Raw genomic sequence first — 27155 nt, 5'->3', positions numbered from 1 at the left:
ATTTTACACAGCATGTGTCTGGCCCCACACACACACCAAAGGACACACACTGGACCTTGCTTTTACCTTAGGTTTAACCATTGATTTTATTAGTTCTGAGGACATTTTTATTTCGGACCATTGTTGTATTCTTTTTAACTTGTCTTTACATCTGTCCCTATCTCCTGTTCGATATGTGGTTAGCTCTCGCATCCTAAATTCCTCTATTGCTGCTAAATTTTCTGATGTTTTTAATTTTGCTTTACCTTTCTTTAATGATGTTGATCTATTAACATTTTTTTTAATAATCATTGTCTTTCTATCTTAGACAATGTTGGTCCTGTCAAAACCAGACTAGCTCCTGTTTCACAGATGTCCCCCTGGATAAATGACAGCATTTGTTGTTTAAAGCGTTCCTGTTGTAAAGTTGAGCATTTGTGGAGGAAAACTCGTTTATATGTTCATCTCTTTCATTTAAAGGACCTTTTAGTTTCTTTTAACACTTCAGTTCGAGATGTGAGGGCTGCCTATTTCTCAGACCTAGTCTCAAAGAGCAGAGGTAACCCCAAGGTACTATTTGACACCATTAGTGATATTGTTGCTCCTGCTCAATCTGCTGTCCCAATTTCATCAAATGAAGATTGTGAAAACTCTTTTTCTGTCTTTGTTGAAAAAGTTAGCAATGTGAGGAACAATATCTCTCCTTCTGTGTACCTGTTGTCTGCTCCAAATTCACTTAGGCCTGTTATTTTAGGAAGTTTTTTAACAGTGCTTTACCTGGGCTGGTCAAATTAGTTGATTCGATGAAATCATCCTCCTGCCCACTTGATATTTTACCTGGATCTTTGTTTAAAAATGTCCTTCAGTCTATTGGTCCCTGTGTGCTTACAATTATCAATGTTTCATTGGTTTCTGGTCAGGTCCCTGATTATTATAAGAATGCTGTCATTCACCCACTGTTAAAACCCCTTAAACTTGACGCTTCTCTGCTTAGCAGTTATAAACCAATTTCAAAACTAACATTGATCCCAAAGCAGACTGTACTTCCTCAGGAGCAGCACAGCACAGAAGGACTCATCCAGGCTGGAAAAACGAATCAGGAAGGCTGGCTCTGTGGTCGGCATGAAGCTGGACACTTTGGTGACAGTGGCAGAGAAAAGGACATTAAAGAAACTGCTGGACATTATAGACAATGCTGGGCATCCTCTGCACACGGTGGTAAATAATCAGAGGAGCCTGTTCAGCGACAGGTTGCTTCTCCCAAAGACAAGAACCAACAGGCTTAAAAACTCCTTTGTCTCACACGCCATCAAACTCCTCGTTGGAGGGGAGAGGGAGGGGAAACAGGAGGACAAAGGAGGGCGGGAACAACTGAGCTGTAGTGCTTTCTTTTTTTTCAACTGTGCAATATTTGCAATATTTTTTTTTATATTCGACCTTTTTTGTGGGGCAAATAATATTGACACCAGTCATTTTGTGTTTTTCTGAAATTATTCTGTTATTGTGTACAAAATATTAAAAAACATGAAGCTATAGGGAAATCCTCTAGTTGAAAATCCCATTTAAAAAAAGCACTTGGGACAATTGTGTTGGTGACAGCTTTTGTTATAATATCAATAATATTTATATGAATATGGGATACTGTTACATGTTTGCATAGACTTTTGTGGAATATGGAGACACCCCTGCATTATAGCAAAGTGAGACTCATTTTTTAGGGTTGGTGGAGATGAGTGTGAAGATCCAAACAATCCCTGTCAGTGATGGAGAAGCTTTGATGAAAATATTTGGTAAAAAGTTCACCAGCATGAAGGAAATGAAGTTTCAAACTTTCCTTAGGAGGAGCCCAGCACGCCTGCTTAAAGAAAAGTAAGTGTGGCGATGTGGATGCTTGCAGCGACTGCTGTATAGAGGCCATCCTGCTACACATGAAACACATCAGAGTCATAATTGTTATTTTAGTCACGTGTTTGTTTATTATCCTTATTGTTTTATCTGGGACTGTTTGCAGACATCTCAGAGAGAGGAGACACCAGCATCTGAACAGAGACTCAAACCAGCAACCTGCAGCTCCCTGCTTGGCTGCTCCAGTTTTCTCCTCACTCATGTTGCCCACCAGTGATTTCTAGCTGCCCACCCACACAGCAGGCTAGAATATGCGCTGAGCCTCAGCACCCAATACTTGGACATGTTTTCTTTATCAAATAATGAACCAGACCCCAAAAAGTAAACAGCTGTTATTGCTAGGCAACGGGAGCAGCTTTTGGTGATGCAGCACCTGACCATGTGGGCGGAGCATGCATGAAATGGAATGTTTAGTAGAACTGTGCAACACAAGCACTTAGTTATAGCATTTTTCATTGTATTCAGACACAGCTAGAGACACATCTACAGCAGCATCTCTGTGCAGGACAAACAACAGTTGACGAAAAAACATCGAAAACTTCACTTCACTCCTCTACAATACGTTGGTGCCTTTGTTTAAAAGGCCAAAATGAATCAAGGGAGATCGAGAAGAGGATCGGCGAGTGCTTCACCATACAATACAGTACAGCTGATTAACATGCAAGAAGAATTTCAAATGATACAGGCTGAAAATGTCAAATTTAAAGAAGAGGCAGAAAAATCAAGAGGAGAAGCTAAAAATTCACAGTTTGAAACTGAAGTAGTATTGCAGGAATTACTGCATGTGGGTCTAAAACTTAAAGGAGAGAAAATGGGAAAACAACAGGCAGAAAACAAGAATGAAAACATGAAGAAAGAACTGTTGGAAGCTCAAAAAGCATTGGAGGAACAGAAAACCACAGCACAAGAAGCCAAAAATAAATATCAAACTGCAAAGAAGGAGGCAGGAAATGTGATACAGGAATTACAGGAGGTGCAGGAAGCTTTTGAAGAGGAAAGAAGGAAAATGCAGTTGGCAACACAAGAAGCTGCAAATGTAATGGCTGAAGCCGAAATACTAAGGAAGGAATTACTGCATGTAAAGCAACAACTTGAAGAGGAGAAAAAACGTAAACATGAGGCAGAAAATGAGATTGAAAATATGAAGAAAGAATTGTTGGAAGCTCAAAAAGTGTTGGAGGAAGAGAAAATGAAAATACAGGAAGCAAAGAAAGAAATGGAAGATACAAAGAGTTGCACTCAAAACATGAAGAAGGAACTGATGAAAGTGCAAGAAGAACTTGCAGAAGAGAAAATTGAGGTGAAGGTATTCAAGAAAGAAATGACCGGCTCTGCGGTGACCAAGAAAGACTGCAAAGACGCACTTAAAGAAATACGAAAGCACAAAAAGAGCTCCTCAAACAGAAAGTGAAACTGGCCAAACAGCAGCTGAAAGAAAAATTTAAAAATGCCAAAGAACAACTCAACAAAACCTTAAAAGAACTGAAGGCAAAAGAAAAAGAAAAGAAAGCCGAGGACAGGAGGGGATTCTGGAGCAGACTGCTGAGAAAGAACTGACCCAGCAGCATCGAGTTTGAGGACATCAATAGTTTCTTCCCCCTCTCTCCACCTTTCTTTCACCCCATCCTTCTTGGGATGTTTGTTTGTTTTTTAAAAACTCTAATCTAAATACATGTACTGAAATACACTAATAAAATTGCCATAACTTGACCTCATGTTGCCTGCTTCTTTTCTTGTGTGTCTGTGGATGTAAAACAGTAACACACTTCCTGCTCTGTGTGTCTTTAATTGTAAATAAATGCAATATGTTTTCATTTTAAAATGCAGTGCAAAAAACTTCTGCTCTAAATCTTGTTTTTTTTTGCAAAAAGCTTTTTTTGCCTGTTGTGGAAGTTTTCCATTTAAATAAAGCCTGCAGACGAGCGGTGAGCGGTAGCTAACATTCTTTAATCAAAACACACAAAGACAACAGACAACCAAGCTTGATGAAGTCCCTGCATGACCGCGGGACAGACGGTCAGCAGAGTCTCCCTGAGCCTAGCATGGCTCTCAGTTAAATACCTTCTCCAGGAACAAAAGGCAGTACACAGCTGTTTCACACCTTAAGGTTCACACTCCCTTGCTACCTATCAGAGTCCTAAAGAGACAAAAGATTCTTCCTGTGGAGTTGTCTGCTTCCCCCAACTTCCCTACTAGACCCCCACCATTTGTCTTACTGTATGAGTGTGAGACATGTTAAAATCCAGTGGCACGAAGGCATTATACAATAAAATAATGTAATTAATACATAAGTAAAAGAAATTCCTATACAGTCCCACCCTTTGATTCTTAAATCAAAGAATCACATTAATACCAGAATTTCTTTCCTGACATTCTGTATATCACATCAACATTATTGTTCACTTAAAGGAGTTTCACACTGTGTATCCTCACTTCACTGTTCTCTCACCACCCTTTGTTCATCTTTAATCTTCCCCACAATCTAAGCTCTCACATGCAAATGGCAACAACAATGATACAGAGGAAAGGCCTTCTCCAGAGTGTCAAAGTACTTTTCATGGCAAAGTGAAACAGCATTAGGTGGTCATTCCCAGTCACGGTCATGGCTCCTGGTGTCTGTGCCATTTACAGAGTCATAATTCCAACTCTGATCTCCCTTTGCGGTGTCTCTTTTGGAGCTTGGCCTGCTCTTCTTCATCCCTCAGTTTCTGCTCCAACGCCGCGGACGAGCACGTCGTACACCTTAGTTGTCTTCCTCAACGTCAACACCGAATCTCTTTCACTTTATTTTAAGATTTTGCTGTTCACAATCTCATGACAATCTCCTGGAAGCCCAGTGGTGCAGCCCACTGTCGTTTGTCAGTTGTCCTGGAGATGGTCCCTGCTTCTCACTGGTCCTCTTGAAGCCTTCTCTCCTGCATCTGCACCTCACTCAATCCTTCCAGATCCCTCATGTCACGGTCTCTGCAATTTAAAAATGAAAGCTTCCCCGGAAAACCCTCTTTTGCCCTATGTCAGCTTATGTCAATTAGACATGAACAATAAAGTTGTGCATTGTTTCTTAAAAATTCCCAGAGCTTTTCCCCTGGAGTAGCTTCACTCCAAGCCCTGTAACCCTGTCATAAGAAAAAAAAACATTAGCCAGCAATGTGTCCTGCTGTAAATCATGTGATTAGATCCCACAATTAACCCTCTGCTGTGGAAAAAGTGATGTAGATGTTAGCGCAGCGCATCTGTATGCACACTTTCTCACAGTGACATTTGCATTGTAAACAATAAAAGGTCATAATAACACACCGCTGGTAAATTCACAAAGACACAGAAAGTGGCATTTAAAAGGTTAAGTCAGCACAGCCCAAAAGCCCATGCAACCTGTTGCTGTCACCTTTCTGCACCAGTAAAAAGAAACATACATACATACATCCACCCTTTTGTCACTGTCTAGGTGGAGGTGCAATCTTGCATACTGGTGTCAAGTCAGTCAAGCATTTGTCAGTCCAGTCAGTCCCCATTTTTTATTTGCTGACAGTAGAACCTCTTGTGACGCAATAAGTTTCTACTGCCAGCAATGACGCCATTTCAAAAAAGAAAACAAAAAGAATTTAGACTGGATTACCTCGCTGAATCCTTTTTGACAGGGACTTGTTTCCTGATTGTCCCAAATAAGTGGCTTTCTCCCAAGCCCATTTTAATTTTGGAGAAGCTCACTTGCGATTGCTCAACATGTTGTGTAGCGCTTTTGATTCCGATCTTGCAGGCCTGCTTGAAAAAGAGAAAATTGCCAAACAAAAAAGATCTCAGTGCACTGTTAAAATCAAAAAATATGAAGGCCTCTTTTTAGAAGTTGTCTAAGCATACTCTCTTAGAATGATAGATCAAAACAAAACTAATTGGCAGGTTCAAAGTGGTACCAAAAGAAAATGCATCAGCCAAGTAAATCCCCAAAACGTTCATCCACCAGTCACACACCTCACACAACAGCAATATTCTACTAGATGATGAGTTTCTTCCCATGTACCCAGATGTGTGCCATGATGAGACCTCCCTCACACATCAGAAACAAGAAACTCAATAATCTATTAGTCTCCACTCTTCTGACCCCCCTGCAACATTCTGTTCACCCCTGCTATGATTCAATCATCCTTCCCCAAAAACAATACTAGTTCACTAGTCTATGTATCACTTCTTAACAGGGACGTGCAGAGGGGGGGGCTAGAGGGGCTTGAGCACCCGCCCCTTTCCTGATGAGTGCCCAAAGTGCCCTTTTGTTGAGGCAACTTTTAAAATTTTTTTATTTATTTTTTTTATGTGTGTGTGCGTGCGGAGTCCTGTCTGTGCCCCTCAACAATAATATTTAACTATTAATCACAGTTTTGCTAAATAAAAGGATCTGGCTTGCATCAGTCACATGATCACATTTAACCAATGATCGCCCTCGACGGCAGAACGCGCTGGTTACGAGCCGGGAACGAGCTCACAAAGAGCACGCGCATTTTTTGCGGTCCGGAGCTGTAGGAGAAACACAAGTTAACTCAGAGACACAGACTGATGCGACAAAACCAGTAAGTAGGTGTACAGCGTACACTGTAGTGTGTAGCACACAGGAGTATTAGCTTATTACGTACACGTTGGTAAGTTGTCTTGTTGCAACTGACGAACTGAAACAAACGAGCGTGCTGTGTGTGCAACAGCGCGACAAACATTACCTGTCCTTTTATTAACTGCACAGGTAGTGCTGGTCATAGCTGCTGGCTACCTGTGTAAGGCTGTCATGGGTCTGTAGCTCTGTCACCGTTTTAGGGAACATATTTAGTTTTAAAGTAAGTTTCTGGGCATTTCCTGCCTTTCTGGAGGGATTATATTTCACTAAAAAACGATCTAATATGCATGTCCACATAATAATAATTATAATTATAATATATTAAAAAACACACGCTGTATTTTAAAGAACATACATTAAGAAGCAGATTATATTAGATTTATATTTTAAATAAGACAAAATTTGGATTTTACAGCAGTAAAATTTATTGTATCTCTACAGTTTAAAAATGTAATAAGCTTTGCCCCTGCACAGAGTGGATAGTGAAACAAATGGAATCATCATAAATACATTATTTCATATTTATTACTTCCCCCTCCTCATTGCTTTATTATTGTAGCTCTAGTAATAAATAATAATGTAAGGATGCCCATAGTATATACAGTATTCTGAAGAAGGTCTAAAATGTCACTGTGTGTGCATGTGTGTGTTTTATTTAGCTGGATTTAAAAAAATATTACTCATGATATAACATTGTCCAGACATGCCTGGTAAGGACATGAGGAGGAAACAGCAGGAGCTGTGTGAGGCTACTAAAGGCAGTGCTATAACATTTTTCTGTCATCATTTTATTATAGATTAAGTGCAAGAGTTGTTAGGTGTGGATAATTAGATTATAGTTTATTGCAATAGCAAGTTGTGCCTTGTTCTCAGATAGACAGCAAGTGGAGAGTGATATATGAAATGATGGGATGGAAGAAGAGAAGCAAAGAGTGATTCACAGGCAGAGCCTGAATTATTTCTCACAGTTTTTCGTTGCCTTATGGTTCCAAGCGCTGTCACCAATCTTTGCATTTTGTTATTATCTCATGACACTTGTTTAATCAGCTACCATCTCTCCTATGGACTTTTTAATGTCTACAGTCTCAGATCAACACAGCCCTGCCCTTCCCATATTAGATTCTTGATGAATGTGTGTTGTTGTTATTCAGCATGGTTCAATGTGCCCCTTTTTAACTTTGAGCACCCGCCCCTTTAAACCTCTCTGCACGTCCCTGCTTCTTAACCTACTAAGTGAACCGGACAAGATGATGGTAACAGAAATGCATGCTTAAAAATACTGTTTGATCTTCATGAGCTTCATTGCATGTGTGTTTGTGTTAGTAGGATTAATGCATTTTTCTGTTTGTGTAATTTTTGTGTACCTCTCCTCTTCGCAGTGGTCCAGACACTTTTCAATTCTCCACGTAAGGCAGTCGTTTTTTCTTCCCAGTTTCCTAAACCCAAATTTCATTTCCCACACTAAAACAGCCTTCCTCCATGTCCTCCCCTTGTCACGGCTGGGGGCAGTCGTGTGGTGTATTGAAAAAAGGATCCAAAATGCAGGTACTGGCTGGGGTGCGAGTGAGTGTTTATTTACAGCGGTGAGAAGGTGACAAAACAGGAAGAGCAGAGCGGGGAGTAAACAAACCTAAACTCGGAAAACTAAAGAACAAAACTTAAACCAGACACTCACGGGAGGAGGCGCAAAATGCGCAAAATGCACAAAGAGAGATGGCAGAGAGACGCAGAATAAATACCGGGTAACAGAATAATGCACACTGACATGGAACTAAACAGACAACACAACAGAGAGCACAGGAAAACACAGGGCTTAAATACACGGGGAGTAATCAGAGAATGGGCCACAGGAGGGAGACACAGCTGGGAGCAATTAGGCTAACGAGACAGGGGAGAGGTAAAACTGAACACACTGACATGAGACATGAACTTTCAGAATAAAACAGGAAACTAACAGACACAGAGAACCAGACAGGACACTGAACTTGACAGGCAGACTCATGAGCAGACACAATAACACCATGGACAGACAGAGGGAACACAGAGAAGTGGGAGCAGGCAGGCAAAGAACAGAAACCTAACAAATGGCAAAATCACAACAGAATACACACTCGGAATGAACAAAAGCATAAGGAAACACAAAACACTGAGTCCTCAGACTCAGGACCATGACACCCCTGCTCCTTCCACTGTGCTATACACATTTAGAAACCACAAGGGTCTGGTGTAAGTTACGGTGGCTTGGAAGTGCAAAGCGCAACAAATTAAAAATCTGCAACAAATTAAAAATCCGCAACAAATTAAAAAAACACAACAAATTAAAAATCCGCAACAAATTAAAAATCCACAACAAATTAAAAAACCGCAAAAATTAAAAAACTGCAACAAATTAAAAAACTGCAACAAATTAAAAAACCACAACAAATTAAAAATCCACAACAAATTAAAAATCTGCAACAAATTAAAAAACCACAACAAATTAAAAATCCACAACAAATTAAAAAACCGCAAAAATTAAAAAACTGCAACAAATTAAAAAACCACAACAAATTAAAAATCCACAACAAATTAAAAATCTGCAACAAATTAAAAAACCACAACAAATTAAAAATCCACAACAAATTAAAAATCTGCAACAAATTAAAAATCCACAACAAATTAAAGAACCGCAACAAATTAAAAATCCACAACAAATTAAAAAAGCGCAACAAATTAAAAATCCTTGACGGAAAGGGATTGTCTCAAATACCGGAAGTGACAAAACGATTAACCTAATAGGGCTTTTGGAGAGTAATGTCACAAGAGGGGGCATGGCCAGGATTTTTGGTTGAGGCGCCATGTTTCTGGGCCGAACAAAGCGCTATTGAATAGCGATGGGATTTCCAGCTCTTTTTAGAGAACCGGCTCTTTCGGTTCGGCTCACTAAAAAGAGCCGGCTCTTTCGGCTCCGAACCGGATCTTCAGGTTGTTTTGTTGCTTTAATTAATTTATTATTAACAATAATATAAAATTATGCACAAAAGGAATTACTAATGTAAAAAAAAAAAAGGTTTTTTATTTATATATGTTTATATATAAATATATGCAGTGGCCCCTAGAGACAAAACACGTACAAACTCCAAAAAGCACGTACAAACTCCAAAACACATTTCTAGCATGAGCTGAACTCCCAAAACAGAGCTACCTAGATCACTTAAATTACACAATTGAAAGCATGAAAGCATATGTGAATTGTTTGTGTATTTATACACAAGCATTCATATATAGTCAAATAATTTTAAAAAAAAAAAGTTCATTTACCTGTTATTACCACACACCAAATCCGGTCCTTGGTACTTGCTGGCTTGTGTAGCCACTAGGTAACAAAAGCTCAACCCTAGCATCCTGGAGCACTTCTGTTGTCTTTTGTACGTGTTTTGGAGTTTGTACATGTACACAGCATCCTAACTCTTTAGCTAACTTAATAACTTTAGCTAAAGTGAATAGTTAGTGTAATTCACTAGTGCAGCATTACTGGATCACCTCTGTTTGAAGTGATATGTGACTATCACTGTGTTTAACTACCATAATAATTCTTAGGGTACTGAGTGCATGCTTAATTGGGGTTTTTTTTTACGTACTACTCCATTGCTATGTTTGACAGGCTGAAGTTGTCGGGTCACCTCCTAAATCGAACATTTTTTACAGGTGTTTTGTGCCAGAAATGGAGCGTCCACTGAAGACTGAAGATAGTGAATCTCTACGCCTTGCCATTGATCCCTCTTATGCCTTCATCTAGACAAGAGACATTAACTTAACCACTCTCACATGCTCTATACCTACATCACCTCCCCTGACAGTGGGCCTTTGTCATCACATGCTTAAACTCATCATATATTTTTGCATATGCTGAACAGGCAGTCAGACATGCTGTAACTGTGGGGTAGAAAACTGCATGAACACCATACAGCAGGGGTCTCAAACTCCAATCCTCGAGGGCTGCTGTCCTGCAACTTTTCCACGTGTCCCTGTTGCAACACACCTAGTAGGTCATTAGCAAGACTATACAACTTGACTGCATGCTGAGTTAGCAATTCAGCCATTTGATTCATGTTACAGCAGCTCATGAGTGAATGAACATGGTGCAATAAAAGTTTTTTTTAGAAGGATATGTTTCCAAATACATACATTTACTTAAATTTACTTGAGTAGGGTTAGGGTTTGCCACCTCAGCATGCAGTCAAGTTCTATACTCTTGCTAATGATCTACTAATTGTATTCAGGTGTGTTGCACCAGGGACACATGGAAAAGTTGCATGACACCGGCCCTCGAGGACTGGAGTTTGAGACCCTGTCATATGGAATATGACAGGTGTGGTTGAACTGCATGAAGACTCTGAAGTTTCTCTTCTCTTCTGGCAGGACAGGAATGTGGCCTTGTCCTGTGAGGATGTACTTAGAGTAGAACTGGACTGTCACCGGCCTCAGGCTCTTCACCTTTTCAAAGACAAAGCAGTCATTTAGATAAAATATTAGATATCGTTTACCTGTAAATGCACAAAGAGAATTTAGAAATGTAATTATTTAACAACCTGCAAATAATCATGTGCAGTTCTGCAGTTTTTTAAATCTTAATATAAAATGAGTAACAGTACGGTGGCCATTAGTAAGGCTGCACTTTTTGCAGTGATCTCGTATAGAAAACGATTTCTGCATCAGTAGTATGTTTTTTTTCTGCTTTCAGAACTGTACATCATTAATTGCAGCTAGTAGGCTGTAATGCAGCCTTCAGTAATAGTAATACATCACATAGCAATAGTATATCGAAGATACTGAAGCGGAAAATAACCCAGATTGGTGTACTTTGTGCAGAGAAATGCTAACAGTGTGGTAGAAACACACCTCACTCCCAGGTTGGTTATTGTTCTGTATGGTGTACTGAGAACTGAAAATCTTTGACATGTTCAAAATAATGAATAAAATGTATACTCTTTCTCTACAGTTATACAGCAGTAAGTATCCTGGTGTGACTTGTGTTGTGTTTTATCCAAGTTCTAGTAGTGCAGGAACTGTACATTAAGGATTTACACATATTTGTCCTTTATCTAAAGGTCAAATCATCCTCACTAACTAAGCCAACCACATTTTTCAGATATGGTTGTAATGTGATTGCACTGAGGGAGAAGCGCTGCTGTTTCAGCCTTTGTTTGCTGGGTTCTGATCTTTTCATGAATGTGTAATGTTTTCTTTATGAACTTGTTCCTCAAGGGTTTGACACTGAAATGCTTCTGCAGACAAATCGACAGCATGGGCGTTCAGCTCAGTGCTCTTTTCCTTGATGGGTGATCATGTGACTGACAGCTCACTCAGGTTAAAGGACACTTCGCCCACCAAATGCACATGAGACTGCGGAGCTTCCAGTCTCCATCAGGGTTTAATTTACATCCAGAAAATGACTTCATGTCTTTCTCATTCAGCTGACACGGGATGCTGTGGAGGGGGTCTGTGTGCTGTGTGCATCCATCCGTGGTGAGAGGATAATGGGAAAGCAAAGAGCATCATTACCTCTCTCCATGCTGCTGTGCACCTCTCACCTCCCCCCAAAACATCAGGAAAATGTGGAGTGGATGTTTTTGGGTAGATGCTTTGGATTTGGACTTTAAATCTACAAACACACTGAAATCAAGAAGCTCGTCATTGTTTTTATTGCTTCAGGCACAATCTGTTCAACAGCACCGTTCACTAACTTTAAACAGCAACTGAATCACTGACAGCATGAACTCAATCTGAAACCACAGCCTCTGACCAGCAGGGGGCACATGACCAGATGGAACTATGCACCTGATTTTCTTCTTTTTTGACACTGATATTATAGCAGTGCTTAACACTTTATTTTACTGGTGTCGCTAATCCTCCCAGAAAGATTTGCTGTGAATCACAGGATATTTCTCATGAAGTAAGGCAGCTTTTTTTGTGCATTACAGATTAAATCAACTCAAAAGTCTCAAATAATTAGATGGAAAATACAAATAAACTAAAATAAAATATTACTTAGGCAACAGTTTTTTAAAATAAACTTTTGTTTAATAATTTTATTCTCACCACATAGTTTTTAAAATTGTTCTTTAGCTCATCTGGCCGAAGGACCAGTGAGAACTCACAGCGATTCCTACGTCTTCTACAGTTTTGATATGATTTTAATGAAACTTGCACACAGTTATCAGTTAATGGGTCTTTTCAGAAATTGTGCCAAAGGTGATGTTTGTGATGTTACAGACAATAATCTGTGAACTATGATGGACCATGAGCAGGGTGAGCTATGACATACATTTTTTTTAAACTCACCATCTCCTTGTGTTAAAGAAGAAAAAAGAGAAGGAACTAAACAAAACAAAAATCATTGTCCATCAAAATCAGAACCAGACTCATGGAAGATGCCATTCAATGACTTTTAGTCACTTTATTCACTTTATCATTGAATTCTAATAAAGTTTTATGGGTGACATTAGCTAACATGCTGTTATTTGCTAATTTCTTGTTAGGCGAGTCGACTGTTGCTAATATTGCTAATGCTGCTAACGTTCTGTGGCAGATTTCATTGTGGTTCACGGCTGTGCTGTTATCTAGCAAAACAGCTACAGTCAGCTTTATTAGCATAATTAGCTTAGCAGCTGGTATGAAGCAATTATCACACACAGTGATGAGCAAGAATGCTACTGACAAAATATTAAAATGAATATTGTTGCTGCATTTCATGCCATGATATACATGGAGGAAGTGTCTGTGTAACCAAGTAAAAATGAGTGAAGTGGATAAAATGAGTTACATTAAATTAAATTACAGATTTTCTGGGTTTGAACTTCGAGGACCTCAAAAATATACAAAGTAGCAAAATTCATCAAGTTTGTTCGGCTGTTTTTAGACGTTTTAAGGTGTTTTAAAATTCCCTTCATATGTTCCACAGTTTTAATATTCTGTGACTAAAAGTTCAGCCCTTTGAGAAACCTAGTGATTACTTTCTCAGTAATTATAAAAACACTGATAGAATCACTTGGACTTGTCAAAGTGTTTTTTCTGTGATAACAAACAGCTGATTTGGAATCAGCCTGTTTACTGGATATTACTGAAAACTAGCTGCAGATGATCCAATCCTGTTCTTACTCTTGTTTTTTAAATGTGGATGTCATGGATCTGAAAGCACTCGGCGTGTTTCATTCACACTGAACAAACAGTGACAAGCAGGCGGAGCTGTTGCTGTGGTGATGAAACTGCTTAAAGCTTTTTTTGATCGGCTGCATGTTTTAAAATAAGATGATCCTGAACTGTTAGTGTGATCTTTTGATTTATTTCTGTTTTTTAGGAACATGCAGCACCACAGGGGGAAAAATATGTCATTTTGATGTTGATGGTTCTTAAGTTTGATCACCAATAATTATCACTTTGTGTGATATGTACAGCAAAATGAACGACTTAGACTTCACAGTATGAAGTGACGGGTGACTTTGAGCCTCACTCTGAGGTCAGGCTTTAGTTTAAATCTGCCAAACTAACAGCCTCAGCTGGATGTGCTGATTCAAACAAACAGGGTTTTTTTTCAACTTTTTGACATTATTTTAAAATTTTAGATTCACAATCCGATGATGTATCTGAACATCACATAAACATCATCTACACAGTATTATTAAAATGTATGGCCAACATTTCTTTCTGAAGTGTAATGCAGCGTTTGGTGTGTGTGTGGTGGGGGGTTTGGCTTTTAAAGTCCTGTCACGGCCCCAGAAAGCTTTGGGCCGGCCCTGTTAGTGCATGGCTGAGTGTATGAAGGCAGACTGCAGCTGCAGCTGGAAAATAAAGTCAAATGATGGCTTTTCCATTTCAGTCACAGCTTGAATGTCTGTTTTTTTTTTCTTTTCTCATAGTCAGCAGGTTCAGTATTTTTGCCTTTAGGCCTTTGGTATCAGAAAGCTGTGGCAGGCAGTTTTTAAAGGATTTACAGTCTGCAGATTTTTTCTCTCTGCTGCTGAGACTTTCGACTCAACCCACAATCTGTAATTTCCAACATTTGGTAATTTTCCCATGTACACACACCTCCCCCTCCAAACGAGCCAGAGCGCCTCAGCTTCAGCTCCACGTTTCAGTACAGCCGTGAGCTTCAGACGTACTCCTGCAGGCTGTAGCTGTCCTTGATGTCTGTTTGAGGGAGTTTGGATGGAGACGAGTGATGCTCCTGTCTCTTGCGCGGCGTGGGTTTCTCCAGCTTCACGCTGTCTACCTGCAGCTGGACCGTCTTCTTTCTGTTTTTCGGCTGATTGCGTTCTACTTGCAGCCCCCGCCTCCTCCGCTCATCTGGGTGCAGCGTGAATCTGTCGGGGTCGGCGGGGGAAGCGCAATCCGGTCGCCTCGTTCTCTTTCCGGGACACGACAAACAAAAAATGACCCCCCCGGCCAGGAGGAATCCAGCAGAGATGAACGTGACGCACAGAGCTCCGCCGGGCTGATATTTACTGCTGTCCGGTAGGTCTGTGGTCAGGAAGGCAGTGATGACTTCGTTGGTGAACCAGGACGCGGGTACGAGGCAGAGGAGGCTGGCCAGGATGAAGCAGCCCCCCGCAGCGATGGCTGTGTGCCCCTTTGCTCTGTGGCTGCCCCCCCAGCGAGTACATTTGAGCCCCAAAGTGGCGAGACAGAGTCCGAACAGCGCCACTACGCAGGACAGGACCATGCCAGTCCGCGCGGCCTGCAGGTGCGGCGGCAGCGACAGCACCGAGTTCTTTACGGTACAGCTGAAGATGCCGGAGCTGTACCACACGCAATCCATCCACAGACCCTGCATCTGCGATATCGGGGTCATGATGCTGGTCCACACGTTGATGCTCACCTTCCAGTTGGGCATCAGGGTGGCCACGACAGCACCGAGGACGCCCAGGAGTGCCAGGGCGAACGCCAGGATCTGAATAGCGGCGGACAGCATGGCTCACCCCCCCTACTTCTGTCCCGGGCAGGTCCTGACAGCAGATAATTCCTCAGCTCAGGCTCCAGCGAGCTGCAACCAGAAGAGAAATGAGAATTGAAGTGAGCGTGGGAGCGTGACGGGCACACAGCTGAGGCTGCTGATGGGAATCTGTGTCTCTGTTTGGGGGTCGAGCTCGATGATTGCCTGCATTAGCTGATGTGGTGATCACTGACACTCAATTATGTCCCTTTAAAGCTGCAGCAGCGCTCCCTCTGCAAAGACACAGAGCAGAAACTCGGAACTCTGCTGGAGTGAAGTTGTCTCCTGGATGGAGTAAGCACCGGACCACGAACAGGAGTACTCCTCTGAAAAGTTCACCTGTGCCGGGCTCTGCCAGCGTCTCCTCAAGTGACTGCTGGAGATGAAGCAGGGAAGCGACGTGAATGAAAACAGAGGGCGTGTTGGTGAACAGCCTCTAACTACCCCTCTGCCTGCTGTCTCCTTGGCAACTGTACATACAGTTTCATCCCATTCTGCGTCCTGAAAGGAAACACAAGGCGTCCTCTCCGCAATCTCACTGTGAACAGAAGAAACTGTCCTTCTGAAAAAAGTCTGCTCCAGGAAATGTGTTTCCGCCTCCATCACCTGAAGGTCACTGGCTCGGCCGAAGGAGCTGCAGAGCGGCGTTCTTATCTGATGAGTTGATGGCGGGGTGCGTCAGCTCCACAACGCCGCTGAAATATTCTCCTCTGACTGCACGAAATCTGATTTTTACCTCAAAATGTTTGTTTCACTTTCTTTTCTTTACATTTTTGTCTCAGTTTGTTTTTTTTTGGGACTTTCGCAGGCTTTTGAAAAAACACAGCACCCCCTCTGAAGCTGACAATAACCACGGAGGAAAATGTAATTACTGATTATCAGCGATCACATGTGATGTCTGAGTCCTCGCTTTTGAACATGCCACATTTTTAAAACAATCACGCTGCGGCGTTGAGCCATTTTCTCTGGTTTGGAGATAAAACCGTGGAGCAGTTTCTCTTTATGGGGCTGCATTGTGAGCCGAGGTGTCGCCCGTCACGTGACCACGTGAAGAATCGCCCACTGCAACACGCTGATAAGAGTCTGCAGCCCGCCCACCCGTTCTATAGTCAGTCAGTCGGTGGCAGCCTGTTATTACCATAATCCTCAGTCTGGCTTTATCAGCTCAGACCTGCACAGACACGACCGGCTTCCTGTAAACATATGTCGGGTTTCTGCAGCCGGTGGGAAAACACAAGTTTAAAGACACACTAGCGTCACTGCCGCCATCATCACCGCGTAATTAATGTTGTTCTGTTGATACAGAAACAGTAGAAATGGATAAAAACACAATAGAGTCGATTGCGTTTCCCACCAGAGAACCGCAGAGGTGATGTCATCACCATGGTCACACGGCGAGGTGCTGCGGCGTTGATGTGGGCACATTTCTGCTCCCTGGCCCAAATCCGGCCTTCGGAACACGAGCCGCTGTGACATCATCACCGACGACGGCAGGTGACACAGGTGACCTCGCCTACTCAGGCTTTCCATGTTGAATATTTAATATTTGGTGACATTAACACAATATGTTCATTTTTCTATGCAGGTTTTTTGGGGATCTAATTGTGGTTGGAAAAGAACTAAATCTACTGAATCATTTTAATAAAGTGATAAAAGAACAATTTAATCTCTTTTTGTAAACGTCTGTTTAAGGAACTCGTGTAAAAATATTTATTCACTCTGCACAGAGTTGCAGAGTGAATAAATACAATAATATTTATTGTATTTCCATAATTTCAGATTTATTTATATTTATTATATACTTAATTTGCCCTGTTAAAAAAAAATAACTTAATAATTTTATATCATACATAAATCATGTGTTTTATAAAGGAGAGTGTGAAACTTTAAAATAAAATATTAAAATATTCAAAATATAAAACAGACAGAGGCGAGATGCTAATAAACAAATGATGTCAGTAAAACTGATGCAGGTTAAGGTCATATTACAAAAGTAACAGATGAAGGCCGACTCCTTTCATGTGACATAATACTACTACTAATACTACTACTAATAATAATAACAACAATAATAATAAATGTAGCACTGCAGCGCTGAGCTGTCTTTTCTCTGTGGCGGTGTTTATTGTCCTGAGTGGGAAACGCTTTTTATTCTGTGATTCATGTTTGACTGAATCAGAAACACTGTCATGCTTTTCTATGGGCTGTTGTCGGTAACGATTTGGTTATTTCCTGCATTTTATGACATTAAATCTTAGATGTGGGAGTGTCCTTGAATGCACCGCCAGATTTCCCAACAGTCCAATTTATTAATGAACGTCTGTGCGTGTCGTCCCAGATCTCTGACTGATCTATAAATGTTCAGATAATTGTGAGAGGCCATGTTTGTGTCTTTCATTTTGTCCCGTTACTTGTACATCCTCATATTATAGAAGCTGTTTGGTGTTTTCTTGATCATTTATTTGAGCTGTTTGATCCTCAGATTGTTCTGCTCCTTTACATCAAGTGTTTCGAGCCTCCTGCAGTGTTTGGGTCTCTTGTTCTGTGTTCGTGCACATGCTGAACAGCCTGTTTTAACATCCAGCCGCTTGCCGTGTTGCTCAGCGATGTGAAACCAGGCAGCGGGCTATTAGAGGCGGGTCTCTGGAGGGTTGAGTGGCCGCCCGCGGGCCTGAATGTCTGAACGCTGCAGAGGACAAACTGAGAAGCTGCTTTTCTGTCCTTTAAGGTTTTTCTTTTAATGCTGTGTTTTTCTGCTGTTGTTCAGGAAGTCTGATTACTGGCGAGCAGCTTTGTTTTCTGTCTTTTCTACTTGTTTAAAGACAAAAATAAAGAAATTAATTTTATTTTTATCTTTTGTATTTTACATTTAATAATTCTCACATTTTTTCATTTTATTTATATATTGTTTTCTTTGTGCAGCTTTTTGTAAATTCTTTTGTTTTAATTAAAAAGAAGCATTTTCGCTATTTTAAATTATTTTTATTTTATTTTATTTTATTTAAAGATCATTTTGTCTCTATGACTTGTTTGGATGGGGAGAGTTTAAATTTGGTTTTACAGTTGCTTGTTTAACTTAAAAAAATCTGTTTGCATTTATCATAATCAAGATTATTGTTAAAATTTTCACACCTTGTGATGATTCGTTGGTCAACGATCTTCAGGACCACCTCCGTGGGGATGTCCCCCACCCAGCGGGGGTGAAACACCCGGGAATCCACGCTAACCAAAGAGGCCTCTGTGATGAGACAAGACTGTGACGACCTGGATGGTTACCGACTTTATATAAAATTTAATTGATTTTTCTTTTCATGCACCTGTAATTTACATTTTGTAAATTACTTGTGTTATATTTTTAAAATTAATGTACTGGTTTCTGTATGAAAACACACACTGAATCAGTGTGTATTTATGGCATAAAGCAGCCTAAATAAAAATGTTGCCAGTAATCACTTGGGAATGAATCTAAATAAATAAATGAGCGTTTTCATTCTGCCGTTTTCATTCAGGAACATCTTTCTGATTTCTCAGTGGTTTGTTTCTCTGATGGAGAAACGTGATAAATCTGTGTGAGCTCAGCAGTGTGGGTGGATATCTTTGCTTCACACTCTGCTGATGTGAGCCGACTCGAGGAGGAAGAATGAAGAAGAGTGGAAGGATTTCCTCTGACTCCTCCTCAGTATCCACAGAGCCGTGCAATTCCTCATTCTTTCACCCAACACAGCTGAAATTAGCTTCACATTAAAGTAGACAGTTTGACCTTTGACCCCTCAGTCACAGTGATAATAGTTTGGAGCTGAATCAAACCATCTGGCAGAAACAACCCCCCCACCCCCACCCCAGGCTCCATCAGCCATCAGTCAGCAACCAGCGGGGGTTATAAATGAAGTGCTTTATCTATGCTCAACACACACAGCCTGAGAGTGTGTGTGAGCGTGTGTGAGTGTGGATGTGTATTAATATCTTTGTGGGGACTAAAAATTAGAAGTTTACTGTACTTGTGGGAACCAACAGACCTTATGGGGACCAAAATCCGGAAGGCATATTTGACACTCAAAATGTGGTTTAATGTCAAGGTTACAGTCAGGTTATGGTCAGGTTTAGGCTGAGGGTTAGGGTTAAGCATTCATTTTTGATGGTTAGTTAGCGGCTGGGGAAAGCATTATTTCGTGACTTAATTCTATGGCTAAAGTTTTAATTGCTATTCTCTTTTGTTTTATCAGGTTTTAACTGTCCATCCATCCATCCATCCATTCGCTTCCGCTTATCCTTTTCAGGGTCGCGGGGGGCGCTGGAGCCTATCCCAGCTGTCATAGGGCGAACTGTTGTTTGGGTTTTAACTGTATTTTTTTTAAAAATTTGTCTTATTTATCGTCAGATTGCTGTTCAGCACTTTATTTGAAAGCACTTTATAAATAAAGTTATTATTATTATTATTATTTCAATTAGATGTCCTGACAAGGATATTAAAACACGACTCTCGCTCTCGCTCTCTCTCTCTCTCTCTGTGTATGTGTGTGTGTGTGTGTGTGTTACACTGACCTTCATCATAAAAATTATTAAAGTAGCTTCATTTCAGTTTAATTAGAAATGCTCTGCTTTAAAGTCAGCCTAAACATGCTAATAGATGTTTTTTCTTCCATGTCACAGTAGTTCTGTGTTGTTGGTGAAATATCAGTAAATATTTATCCCAAAGCAAAATTAATGGTATTACAGGAAGTTAAACATTTAAGTCAAAGACAGATAGCTTAAATAAGTAGAAATTATAAGGCTGATGTAGATTTTTTGGCTCACAAGATTTGAAGATTTTTCATCCATCCATCCTTTTCAGGGTCGCGGGGGGCACTAGAGCCTATCCCAGCTGTCATAGGGCAAAAAGCGGGGTACACCCTGGACAGGTCACCAGTCTGTTGCAGGGCTAACACACAGGGACAGACAACCATTCACACTCAGAAAGACCCCAGCCTGATGTGGAATTGAACTCAGGACCTTCTTGCTGTGCGGCAACAGTGCTAACCTCTGTGCCACCGTGCTGGGTCAATAATTAATATCTTGATGGTTAAACTGTCTGAACCATTATAAAAATGTTTTCTGGTTCTTTTCTTTTTCTGGCATCTCTTTTTCAGTTGAGCAAACATGGTGCACGATGGCTGTAAACCCTTCATCCACCCCGACCTCCTCCTACCTCCTCTTATTGATTCAATCAATAAAACGTCTCAACCTCATCCCACTAGAGATTACTCTGCACATAACTGTAGTTATTGTGAAGGCTATTTTAACCCCTGAATGCGAAGATACGGGGCAAATGAAACTGATGCAGGATTCACAGATAGAATAATCACTGATTTATTTTTATGCAGAAAGGTAAAGAAAACAAAAGCAAAAACAGTCACTGAGAAAATACACTGAGAGAGGACACAACAAAGACCAGATGCAGGAGATGTATATAGATGCAGATAATATATAGACACGAGAACATTAGGACAGAGTAGACACCCCTGGGAGCACAGTTGAACACGATGTAACTAGATAGGCATAAAAGGATGAAACACAGATTGACGATCGCAGGAAAGAGATGAATACCAGGACGAAAGACATAGCCAAGACAGGAAAACCACAAAAACACAGAGAGCAGAACGACACGGGGACAAAACTGGGGAGACGAAAAGGGTAACAAAGCACGGAGATGAAACTGGGACAGGCTGGACACGAAAAGGGAATCAAACAAGATCCAAGGAGTAGAAATATAAAAAGCTCAGAGGTTTTTGTATGTAAAAATGTCTCAAATTCAAGGGAACAAATACAGAGCCCTCCCACCACCAGCAGTTTCTTACAGCTTCTGACATCAAAGTATTCAAGCTTTCCGAATGGATGGTGAGAGTTTAAGCTAAAACCCTGTGAGCTCCTGTCCTGTATGTGTGTTTAAATGTCCTGCCGCTCACACTGACTATGAAAGCCGAGAGTGAAGTTAAAAACTCCGGGGCTTCATCAGGCCCCCAGCTCTTTCGGGGTCTCTGCAGGTCTTCAGAGGTTCCTCAGTCGGGATTAAAAGTCTTAAATGTAATTAACAGGAGCCTGACTCTGTCTCTGTGCTGCAGATGGAAACATCAGGTCTAAATGTTCCTGCCGATGCTCTTTGCCTGACGTGACAGTAACTGTGCAGGAGGATTTTTTTATATTACTGATAAAAAAAATAATAAAAATAATGATAGGATTATATGATTATATGATAAATAAATTAAAAAAAACAAAGGACAGGGAGCGCTGCGTGTGTTCAGCTGCACAGTCTCTCCTCTTTTACTGGTAGAAATGCTTTTATTCTAGATACTACAAAGTTGTGCATATATATATTTATCACACTATATTTCTGAATAAACAGGTTGTTTTAAAGAGCTCTCTGATTTCAAGTGTAGGGCTGAAACAGAATGCCACCACCACAAGTTATCTCCCTCTTAGATAGTCAAAACCCAGCTAGTGATGAACTTTACGGGGAGCGACTCAAGAGACGTCCAATAAGAGTGAAAAACACTGTTGATTGACATACGACCTGTGAATAAACACGTTAGAAGTTCACCTAGGCAACCGGAGCCTGAAATATCCTCACATGACCAGCTTTCAGCTCCTCAGTGACCATTAGGTGAACTGAGCGATGAGTGTTTAAAGCCTTCAAAGGTCTGAAATTATGTCATTTGGTGAGGCAAGCTGTTCAGTCTCCAAATAGATGCAGAGTTTTTAAAAGGTTTTAAAAAGCTGTAAATTTATGATAAATGTGCCAATTTTCTTCCTCCTTTCTACAGCGGTTACTCTGGCAACAAGAGCTGAAGAGACAACACACACCATACACACACACTCAGTTTTTACCTTCACTGCTTTTTAAAATTTAATTTATAGATCCAAAAGTGAGCTGAGCGTCCTGTTCCCCTGAAGGTGAAGTCAGACTGAAATGAGTGAAAGGAGGAAATCTGAGTATCATCACAGGAAATGATAATGTTCATGAAACAAACACGACTTCATGACAAGAACAACGAGAGTCTGCTGGGTTAGGTATGCCTGTAGAGTGTCTGTAGCTCGTGGACCGCTGCACAAGGTGTCGGTGTTTTAATGTTGGAGGGTAGAGCGCAAAGTGGAGAACTGGAGGCAAGGGGAGGATAGCTGCCCAAGACACATACAAATTCTGAAAGAATAAGATTTTATTATCTCTTTACATTAATAATGAGACCTGCAGAGAGCACAGGGACCTCAGCTTTACTCAGCAGTGCACAGACAGAGCTCTGCAGCATCACAAATCCACTTCAGTGAATCTTTTCTGTTTTTTCCCTGACAGCTTTACAACTACTCAGTGAGCAGCTGGGGCGAGTTTTGAGAAAAGTCAGCGTCTTCTATGCAAACCACGGCTAGCCGCAGCTAACCACCCACTAGCAACCAGTGGTTGCCAGGGGGGTTTCAGCTGGTCACAAGGCCTTGAAGTTTTCTGTTCAGAGACTGAATAAACAGCAATAGGAGGAGCATTTCAGGTCAAAAATCTTTAATTAAATATTTTTTTCATTTATTTGCCTTGAACAAATATTTAAGAAAATAAATTACCAAATACTTTAACATTTTAGAAAATATAAAACACAAATATAAAATAAAAACACTGGTGTCTCTCTAGTGCTTGGTCAACAAAACATTACAAATATATAAATATAAAAACTCGACTGAAGGCTTTGATCCAGCAGCTCCAGATTTTTCCAGAAACTGCTTTTGTCAAGAAAGTTTCTCTGTTAGACAGAAAAGTTCAAAATGAGTGCTGCACACAAGAATATTTACAACACAAGAGTTTGACAGCTGTCGCCGAGTTCAGGCAGCAAGTCCAACATTCGGTTTGGTCCATCATTAGCGAACAAGATGAAACTGAGCTGGTTGGACCCTTCAGAGAGACGCTTGGTTAAGTGAAAAGAACTGAGCACCATGTTCTCTCGAGGAATTTTTAGAAAGAACACTCCAGTTTCTGGAAAGTTTTGTGAGGTCTGCAGTTTGTCTCTGAGACAAATGATTCTGTTTGTTCTTTGAGGTTTGTGAGCTGTGTTAGCGAGATGCCTGAGATGGGTCTACAGTTTCAGAGCCTCTGTTAGAGAAAAAAGACTGAGAATAAAGTTGAAAAATTTGGTATAAATTTACATTTTAAAAGACAGATTATTATAAACTCGTGTAAAGAAAAAGACACTTTTCAGGCTGAATTTCATGCAGGAATTTCAGTAGTTTGAAGATAAAATTGTTTTTTAGAGAAAGCTATATTTAAAGATGTTGATAGAATAAAGTTTTACTGTGAGGGCAACATAAACGTATTATTTCAAAGCTGAAGTAATTTATTTAAAGAAAATGTAAAATTAAAAAAAATTCAGAAAGAAAAAAAAAACACTCAAAAAAAATTTTAAATGAAAAAACTAAAAACTGCTTGCCAAATGTTTTTGGGTTTTTTTTTGCATAAATAACGGTAATTTTAAAGGTTAACAGGTAATGATATTGATATTTAAAAAAATAAAGGTGCACTTTTGTGGAAAGAGGTCACATTTCTGAGAGATCAACCTGTAATTTTATGAGAATAAAATCTTATTTTTAAATATAAACAAATCAAATTTCTTTTTGAGACTAAAAACAAACAAACAAAAAAAATTCATAAATTAAAAATGAATTTTAGGAATTTAAGAACTTGCATGAACTGATGTTTCAAAGTGTTACACGTTTTCTTTAAATTTACATTTTTCTTGGACTTTATTGTCAGACTCTTTTCTCTCACTTTCCGGTGACGTTCGACTGCTGTTTATTTTTGTTACCATTAAATCACTGGTGAGCTTTTAATGCTGAATCAGAGAGATCAGTAAAAAAAATCCCAGATTGGCTGATATGACTTCCTCTTGTACAAAAATTTGTTATCAATCCACCTCCAGACCTTTTTTATTTGTTGAAGGTTTCAGTGTCATGAATCTCGCAGCCAATCAGAGGGCTGGACAGATGTCCTGCTATCTCATTGTCTCACTGAGAACAGTTCAAGTGTTGGAGAGATGAAGATCCTCTCAAAGGGTCAGTTAGTCTGTCAGCATTTCCTTTGGTGTAGTGACCTGTGATGACCTGCAGGAGGCGATGTGTGAGGAATGAAGCTGCTTCACACTCTCGAAAATGACCCGAACCTCGTCAGATGGCACCTTTTGGTCAGCGTGGACCTCCATGTTCAGGTCTGTGGAGCAGGTGTGATAAACTTCCAGCTCAATCGTCTGGATTTATTTAGACTCCCCACATTGTGACCATCCTCCTTGTGTTAGCATGTTAGCTTTGTCCCTACACTGCGGGCATGGCGGCGGTCGTCTGTAACCCCAGGAGGGGGTCATAGAAGCAGTCCTCGTTTATCATCGAGGTCATGCTCTGAACGCTGAAGTCTCTCTCCAGCAGGTTGCTGAGGTCCTGCAGATCTCCAGGACTTCGCCGTAGGCTAGAGCTCCGCTTATTTTTCTCCTCCTCACTTATAGATGTCCCTCTTTGTTCCACCTCCTCCTCTCTGAAGTTGAGCCTCTGCAGCTGGGCCTCCAGCTCGCTAGTCAGGGAGCAGAGTCTGCCTCTCATCCCTGCAGCGGCACTGGAGCTGGAGGCGTGGCTCGGCAGCAGAGGCTCTGAGCATGTGTCGCCCAGGACGCCGTCAGACCTGCAGCTCTCCTGCAGCTGGTGAGGAATTGTCTTCTGGGTGTCAGAGTGGCGCTGCTGCCTCCTCCTCCAGGAGGCGCTTCTCTCAGCCGTAGACAGCCTGCTCCTCCTCAGGGATCCCACAGGAGCTCGGTCTCTGAGGAGCAAGCGCAGGGCTCGCAGCACGCTGGCCTTTGTCTCCAAACCGCTGAAATACAAACACAGAGCTGAAGCTTAACATCATCATGCACAGAGTCGAGAACCACCACAGGAACTTGATTGGCTGTCCGTACCTGCTGCACAGCTGGAACACCGTCTCTGGTCGTCCCTCCACTTCAGACCGACTGTGAACCAGCTCCCACACACATGAGTCCTCAGAACCTACACACACAGCACAGTGAGCTCAGACCGTCACAGCGCCTCCTGCTGGAGAGCTGTTGCACCAGCACTGCAGTAACAAACCTCACTCTGATTGGTCACTCACCTGTGATGTTAGCCGGTCTGACCTGGACCGCTGAAACTGGGATTAACCAGCGGAATCTGAAGGGGTCAAGGTCAGCTGATCGGGACGAGGTCTGTGAGAAAAAAACATAAAAACTGACAACAAGAACAGGTGGAGGTGTTTTTTTCTTTTATTCAGTGACATCGCGTTGATGTGTTTACAGCTGAGGAGCCAATCAAGGACGAGGATTACATTTGTAAAGACAAAGAAGCAGATCATCTCTCCAGAACCAGGTTAAAGTTTTTCTGAGATGATCTTTGAAGAAATTAATAGAAACCAGCAGTTGTATGGAAGCCCATTACTGCCAATACAGGAAAAAACAGATTAAGCCAAATAGATTTTTATTGATATTTGACTTAAAAACTAGACATTTTTGGCCTCCATCTTTCTTTTAAAACCTCACAGTGTTTAGATTTATTTAAATGTGATGTTATCTCTCATATGTTTGGTTTTACTTTATCAAAAAATGAAAAGAACAACAATATTATAGTTGAAAAGGAAATTTTAAGTGATTTCATTTATGGGATTTATATCTTTGTTATGATCATTATTTTGATATTCTTTTGATATTTTTAAATATTCTTTAACACATAACACATATTGTTTTACTTTTTAATTGACAGATTTGCATTTTTAATATCATTTTTTTAACACTTTGTTAATTTTTTTGTCACTGTATTTTTTTGTTTACATTGGTATAAATAGACATACAAATCTGTTCAGTTATACAAATTAGGAGATGAAGAGTAGACGTGCACTCACCATCTTCTTCTTCAGTTTGCTGTTCTCACGGTAAACCAGGATGACGGCTCGTTTGAACACTGAGGACAAAGACAGACTTGTGTTATTCTCCATCAGTTATTACCTGTGCAAGTAAAGAAGTGTGAAGAAGAGACTTCACCCACCAAACAGCGTCAGCTCTGGTTCCTTCCTCAAGCGACCCAGAGAGGGCAGTGGGTTCAACCAGACCACCGACGAGTGGACCAGAAACTCCCCCATCGAGATCTCCGTCACCTGAGGGTGGAGGAAAAAAAAACCCTTCAGGGTACGTGATGCACACAGGTGACGCTCAAGTGTGTGTGTGTGTGTGTCATTGTGTTTACCTGTTTGTCGGCTCCACTCTGCTCTGCTGCCAGCTGGTCAAACACGCAGCCGTAATCCTCATAGATCTTCTGCATCTCGTTGATGTGACTCGCCACCTTTTCCATTGCTCGCAGCGCCTCTGAGTGGATGACAGTGGAAGTGCAGCTGGTCACAAAACATGTTTAAATACAATACTGTGAGGTCTGTTACCTCTCAGGTGTGTGTGTGGGTTACCTGTCAGGTGTATGTTTGGGTTACCTGTCAGGTGTGTGTGCTCGGGGCTCTCTGCATCTGTCAGGGACACGAGCTCTCGGAGCAGCAGCGGATACTTCAGGACTCTCTGAACAGGTTTGATCAGGTATGATTCCAGGGAAGACGAGTGCTGATTGGTCGGATTTCTGGCCTCCAGGAACTGTTTGAAGGCTGCGTCTGTTTTGGCTGCGTCACAGGTGGTCAGG

The 27155-nt window shown here is 41.0% G+C and overlaps 2 protein-coding genes across 6 annotated transcripts in view; both read right to left on the bottom strand.

Moving 5' to 3' along the window:
• Positions 1-14379: 14379 nt before the first annotated feature.
• On the bottom strand, positions 14380-16927 carry LOC309690146 (claudin-20-like). The gene has a single exon (XM_082507071.1). It carries the CDS (start codon positions 15432-15434, stop codon positions 14616-14618), a length of 819 nt encoding a protein of 272 aa, XP_082363197.1. The 5' UTR covers positions 15435-16927; the 3' UTR covers positions 14380-14615.
• Positions 16928-22963: 6036 nt separating this feature from the next.
• The window catches only part of tiam2b (TIAM Rac1 associated GEF 2b), a 47414-nt gene continuing 43222 nt past the window's right edge, over positions 22964-27155 (bottom strand). For all 5 annotated transcript variants that reach the window (XM_082506993.1, XM_082506992.1, XM_082506996.1 and 2 more), the window contains 7 exons: positions 26956-27135; positions 26718-26836; positions 26520-26628; positions 26377-26435; positions 25597-25687; positions 25406-25493; positions 22964-25320 (listed from right to left, as the gene is read on the bottom strand). In XM_082506993.1, coding sequence (XP_082363119.1) covers positions 24774-25320; positions 25406-25493; positions 25597-25687; positions 26377-26435; positions 26520-26628; positions 26718-26836; positions 26956-27135 — 1193 coding nt within the window. In that variant the 3' untranslated portion in view covers positions 22964-24773. The remainder of the gene's footprint in view (positions 25321-25405; positions 25494-25596; positions 25688-26376; positions 26436-26519; positions 26629-26717; positions 26837-26955; positions 27136-27155) is intronic.

Source organism: Aulonocara stuartgranti (genome assembly GCF_965226115.1).
Source record: "Aulonocara stuartgranti genome assembly, chromosome: 15".
Taxonomy (NCBI): domain Eukaryota; kingdom Metazoa; phylum Chordata; class Actinopteri; order Cichliformes; family Cichlidae; genus Aulonocara; species Aulonocara stuartgranti.
Note: the sequence above shows the minus strand (reverse complement) of the source record. Positions and strands in the feature narration are given on the sequence as shown.

Excerpts from the sequence above, each read along its gene's own strand:
- LOC309690146 (XM_082507071.1), bottom strand. The coding sequence starts at position 15,434 with ATGCTGTCCGCCGCTATTCAGATCCTGGCGTTCGCCCTGGCACTCCTG.